Here is a 6,285-nt window from a genome sequence, read left to right on the forward strand (position 1 = left end):
CTAATATTCATAACTATTCAAATATAATATTTTTATCACGCGTTATAATAATAAATCCAAGAGAATTCTTTATGCAAATTAAATATAAAGTACAACAAAATCCAAAAGAATTCTTTATGAAAATTAAATCTAACATTTACAACAATTTTGTGAAAATAAAATGAAAAAAAATTAAAGTTTCCGTCATTAATTTTTGAGTTATGATGTCAATTCTCAGTTTAGTCAAAATTTTTTAGATTTTTGGGATTTTAAAAATATTTTATTTTTTGAATCATTTTGTGTAAACCTACTGATATAAACATAAAATGGAAAAAATTTTAATTTTCCAACATTATTTTTTGTATGATGTCAATTCTCAGTTTAGTCAAAATTTTTAGATTCTGGGATTTTAAAAACATTTTATTTATTTGACTCATTTTGTGTAAACTAACTTATATAAACATAAAATGAAAAAAATTTTAAGTTTCCGCCATTTTTTTTTGAATTATAACCAAATAAGATATCCTTCTCTTATATTTTTCACAATTTCTTAACGCATTATAGTAACGATGAAGAATTACTAAATTGCCAATATTTGGGAGGCTCAAGTAATTCTAAAATATTATGATTTTTAATTTGTTTTTCTTTAAAAAATAAATTATATTCGATCCTCTTGGCTTTCCAGTCCAGGCTTCGTTATTATCCTCTAAGACTGATTTTTCGCTAACATTTATAATATTTTAAATTTATTATTAATTATAAAACTTTATTATTTTTTTACCCCATTAGGTATTAAATTCAAAACTTTTATAGGATGTAAAAATAGAGACAGTTTTAAAATATTAACCAAAATTATTAAAACTTTCCCCTGCCCATAGAACTTTCTTCAATAGGGGTAGCTCTAATGTCTAAAGGTTTTTGGATAAAGTGTTATAGATGTCGAAAGTTGATTGGACGGAGAGAGTGGTATATATAAATATTCGGCAAAATTTTTAGATTGAACTTCAAATGGATTTTTTAACTCTTCATACAAAATAAGTCTATTTTAAGACCAATGAATACCCAACGGCTCTTTTAAAGGCCCTTAAATTTTAACTGAAGTAAACTAGTTTTCCGATTCAATAACAACTATAAATTAATGAATGCATTTATTTATGAGTCAAAAAAATAAAATATTATTAAAATCCCCAAAATCTAAAAATTTTTGACTAAACTGAAAATTGACATCATAACTCAAAATAATGTTGGAAACTTAAATTTTTTTCCATTTTATGTATATAGGTTAGTCTACACTTAATGAGTCAAAAAAAGAAAATATTTTTAAAATCTCAAAAATCTAAAAAATTTGACTAATCTGAGAATTGACATCATAACTCAAAAAATAAAGATGGAAACTTAAAATTTCATTTTATGTTTATATGAGTATGTTTACACAAAATAAGTTAAAAAAATAAAATATTTTTAAAATCCCAAAAATCTAAAAAATCTAAAAAAATTTGACCAAACTGAGAATTGACATCATACAAAAAATAATGTTGGAAACTTAAATTTTTTTTCATTTTAAGTATATTAATGAGTCAAAAAAAGAAAATATTTTTAAAATCCCAAAAATCTAAAAATTTTTGACTAAACTGAGAATTGACATCATAACTCAAAATAATGTTGGAAACTTAAAATTTTTTCCATTTTATGTATATAAGTTAGTCTACACTTAATGAGTCAAAAAAGAAAATATTTTTAAAATCCCAAAAATCTAAAAAAATTTTGACTAATCTGAGAATTGACATCATAACTCAAAAAATAATGATGGAAACTTAAAATTTTTTCATTTTATGTTTATATCAGTAGGTTTACACAAAATGAGTCAAAAAAATAAAATATTTTTAAAATCCCAAAAATCTAAAAAATTTTGACCAAACTGAGAATTGACATTATAACTCAAAAAATAATGATGAAAACTTAAATTTTTTTCCATTTTATGTTTATATGAGTAAGTTTACACAAAATGAGTAAGTTTACACAAAATGAGTCAAAAAAATAAAATATTTTTAAAATCCCAAAAATCTAAAAATTTTTGACTAAACTGAGAATTGACATCATAACTCAAAATATAATGACGAAGACTTAAATTTTTTTTCATTTTATGTTTATATGAGTAAATTTACACAAAATGAGTCAAAAAAATAAAACATTTTTAAAATCCCAAAAATCTAAATATTTTTGACTAAACTGAGAATTGACATCATAATTCAAAAAATAATGATGGAAACTTAAATTTTTTTCATTTTATGTTTATATGAGTAAGTTTACACAAAATGAAGTCAAAAAAATAAAATATTTTTAAAATCCCAAAAATCTAAATATTTTTGACTAAATTGAGAATTGACATCATAACTCAAAATGACGGAAACTTAAATTTTTTTTCATTTAATGTTGATAGGAGTAAGTTTACACAAAATGAGTCAAAAAATAAAACATTTTTAAAATCCCAAAAATCTAAATATTTTTGACTAAACTGAGAATTGACATCATAACTCAAAAAATAATGATGGAAACTTAAATTTTTTTCATTTTATGTTTATATGAGTAAATTTACACAAAATGAGTCAAAAAATAAAACATTTTTAAAATCCCAAAAATCTAAATATTTTTGACTAAACTGAAATTGACATCATAACTCAAAAATAATGATGGAAACTTAAATTTTTTTCATTTTATGTTTATGGTAAATTTACACAAATTGAGTCAAAAAATAAAACATTTTTAAATCCCAAAAATCGAAATATTTTGATTAAACTGAGAATTGACATCATAACTCAAAAATAATGATGAAACTTAAATTTTTTCATTTTATGATGATATAGCTTGTACCAAATAAATTAATCTAAAGTAAAGAATTATGCTCCTATTATTCATATTTTTTTTTAATTAAAAACTAAATTTTTAATATATTACGCCTTCTATCGGTAATATATTTATGATTTTTTAAATTTATTATGATTTTCTATGTAACATATTTGTTTTATATTTATGGACTACAATTTCCTCTATATTCTATTTTATTTATTTAGATAAAATTAATTTGGATAAATTTGATTTACAAAATAAAAACGTTTATTTTATTTTTATAAAATAAAATTGAAAGGCTATAAAATAAACATATATTTTACCTCTCCAATCTCAGTTTATCTGTCCATTCGGAGTTTACCTGTCAATTCTCAGTTTAGTTACACCGCAGCAATAGATATAAATGGATTATAAAAATTAAATTATTCAATATATTCAATATTGTATTTGGAAGAAAATTAATTATTATATTTTTTTTTTATATTTTAAAATCGTAATTAGGTGTAGACTGGATATACATTATTTTATTATCGATAATATTAGTTGTTGTTTAAAAATTTTTTATTAATTATGTTTTTTTTACATATTGCTTTGTTGTTTAAAAAGAAATTAATTATTATAATTTTTTTTTGTTATATTATTATTTTGTTTCAAAAAATTATTGGAGTTTGAAAAAAGGAAAATAGAATAATTACTGTTGTTGGAATTAAGAACTACCAGTGTAAAAAGTAGAATCAAAATAAAAAATATCAAGTAAAAAATAAATAAATACATTTTTATTTAAAGTTTAAGTAATATTAAAACTAGAAAATTGGTGGCCAAAAAAACTCGCGACCTTCGGCGTGAACAAGCGATTAACAGTGGATTTACCCATTTGTTGGGCGGTTATAGCAAGCAAGAGTCAATTAAGAGTGTAGTAACCCATTTGGGGCGTTTATAGTCAGCACGAGTTCAACTAAGAATGTAGTTACCCATTTGTTGGGCGGTTATAGTCAGCAAGAGTTCAATTGAGTGTAGTTACCCATTTGTTATGCGGGTATAGTCAATAAGAGTTAATTAAGAGTTAGTACCCATTTGTTGGGTAGGTTACATTGAGAAAGATTTTGTTGACCCATTTGTTGGGTTTTAAGTAAAAGAAAAAATTATACGGAAGTGCTGCTCAAATTTTGGCCTGTAAAAACCTGTTACACGGAAGTACTGCCCAAATTGTTGCGAAAATAGATCTATTAGAAATTAGCGCAAATTTTTACTAAATAAGCCAGCTACACGGAAGTGCTGCCCAAATATTTCCAAATATAAATATATTAAACAAATTTACCCAAAATTTTAGAAATTAAGCCAGATGTACGGAAGTGCTGCCCAAATTTTTGCAATTATAAAATTGTTGGACTAATTTTACCAAAGATTATAGGAAGTGCTGCCCAAATATTTTTAAACGTAAATCTGTTACAAGAAATTTGCAAGAATTTTGTCATCCATTGACCTATTAAGTGTGCATGTATATGTGCATGTATATGTGCATCAATGGCTTATTTATGCTACTTATAATATCTTACTTGTTGACATTACAAATAACCAAGATTTTTATTCAATTTTTTATAAAGCCGTGATGAAAAGTTTAAAATTTGTTAAATACTGGGAGGTTCAGTATAATATTTTTGGAGCGTTGGTTATACTATTAATATGGATATGTAGTATAGTTTGGGGCAGGAGAATGAGAAGGAGTCGCAGCGTAAGAATTAAAGGACAAACTTTGACCATTGAGGGACATAATGGAGAGGAGGATATGATAGGTAAAGTTACTTGGTTACCGGTTCAGGATTTATTTAAAGGGTGGACGGATAGCGATATAAACAGTAATATATATAGCTCTGATAAATAAAGTTTTGGAAATAATGAAGTGTTGCGACCGTATAGAGAGCCCAGAGAAAATCTCGGGGAAGGAGAGTAGAAATAAGACAGAATTTTGAATCTCCGGGAAGAGGGGTAATGAGTTGTTATAATTGCGGTAAACCAGGTCATATACTCAGAGATTGCCGGGAGGCGAAATGTTTTGGTTGTGAAAAATTAGGACATATAGCTCCTTATTGTCCGGGTAAACAAGAGAGATTAAGATGTGCGGGTTGTGGTAGGTTTGGGCATAATAAGGAGGAATGTAATATGAATAATTACAATAAAAAAAGTGGTTTCCAACAGAGAGGGATGAGTCCGAATGCTTTAAATGTGAGAACTATTGAGCGGGAGAGAATGGAAGATGGGCGGGCAGTTAATGTCAAAGAGTTGGAGGAGAAAAATATAGAATGTTTTCGATGCCGAAAGGGTTGGCATGTGGCGAGGGATTGCGAGAATTTGTGACTATATGATAGTGAAAAAATTGCAAGATGGTTAGGAGGGACGGAGGAGGGATTTAATCAGCGAAAAACAAATAAAGGGGGATGCGTAAATATGTTACAAGAGGGGATAGTAAATATGCTACAAGACGGGATAGTACATGATCCTTGTCCTAGAGTAATGATAAGTTTGGGGGGAAGAATGGTTCTCATGTTATTTGATACAGGAGCTGCCATTTCGGTAATTGGATATAATGGATATAAAAGTATTTGGCCTGGGGATAAGGATAGAGAATCAAGGGTTGAGAATTTTTGATGGAACCTTGTTGGCAGCCATGGGTAGGGTAGAGATAGTAGCGACATCGGAGGAAAGGGTTGAAATATTAGATTTATGGATTATTAATCGGAATCAGTGGCGTAGCTAGGAATTTTCCCTAGAGGGGGTCCATACATATAAAATCCTGGGGGCTTCGCCCCCAGACCTTCTTTAACGGGCCTTCGGCCCTTTTGCCTGGTCTTCGGCCGGGTTTATCTTAAAAATCATAACCACATCTTCGACAATATATATAAATATTTTTAAATGCATGAATAATGTTATTATAATTTAGTAGATAATGTTATTATAATTTAGTAGATTATTCTCAATGACTTTATAATAATACTACCCAGAATAAATTCAATAGTAATATAATATCCTTTCACAAACATCAAAACCAGAAAAATATAAATATTAATGGTATTTATTTGATACAAAGTCACTTTTAAGTCTTTGAACGTATAATCTAAAAAAAAATTTGCTCTGGGAGGGGTCCAAATCCGAAAACCACCCCCGTAGCTACGCCACTGATCGGAATATAGAAGCGGTGATGGGTTGGGATTGGATCACTAGAATTGGTCTATGGTATAGTTTTTGGGGAGTATTCTCATGGTGGGGTATATTTGTATGAGGAATATGCCGTTATGATCTTGAGAGAGAATGTGTTGCCTGGAATTGAGACCTTGTTTAATGAGGGAATCAGCGAAAATCTTCCTAGGAGCGAAACAAGGAGCGATAATTTAAGGAGTGAAACAAGGAGAAATAACTCTAGGAGCGAAACTAGGAGTGATAATTTAAGAAACGAAGCAAAGA

The 6,285-nt window shown here is 27.4% G+C and overlaps 1 protein-coding gene across 1 annotated transcript; it reads left to right on the top strand.

The window, feature by feature from the left end:
* Positions 1–4,815: 4,815 nt before the first annotated feature.
* On the top strand, positions 4,816–5,181 carry LOC135928557 (CCHC-type zinc finger nucleic acid binding protein-like). Its single transcript, XM_065465012.1, has one exon. The coding sequence runs from the start codon at positions 4,816–4,818 to the stop codon at positions 5,179–5,181; it is 366 nt and encodes a 121-aa protein (XP_065321084.1).
* Positions 5,182–6,285: the final 1,104 nt, after the last annotated feature.

The sequence above is a fragment of the Gordionus sp. m RMFG-2023 genome, chromosome 4 (assembly GCF_954871325.1).
Source record: "Gordionus sp. m RMFG-2023 chromosome 4, tfGorSpeb1-WG-v2, whole genome shotgun sequence".
Taxonomy (NCBI): domain Eukaryota; kingdom Metazoa; phylum Nematomorpha; class Gordioida; order Chordodea; family Parachordodidae; genus Gordionus; species Gordionus sp. m RMFG-2023.

What these genes read in the sequence shown, in the direction of transcription:
- LOC135928557 (XM_065465012.1), top strand. Translation starts at nt 4,816, where the DNA reads ATGAGTTGTTATAATTGCGGTAAACCAGGTCATATACTCAGAGATTGC.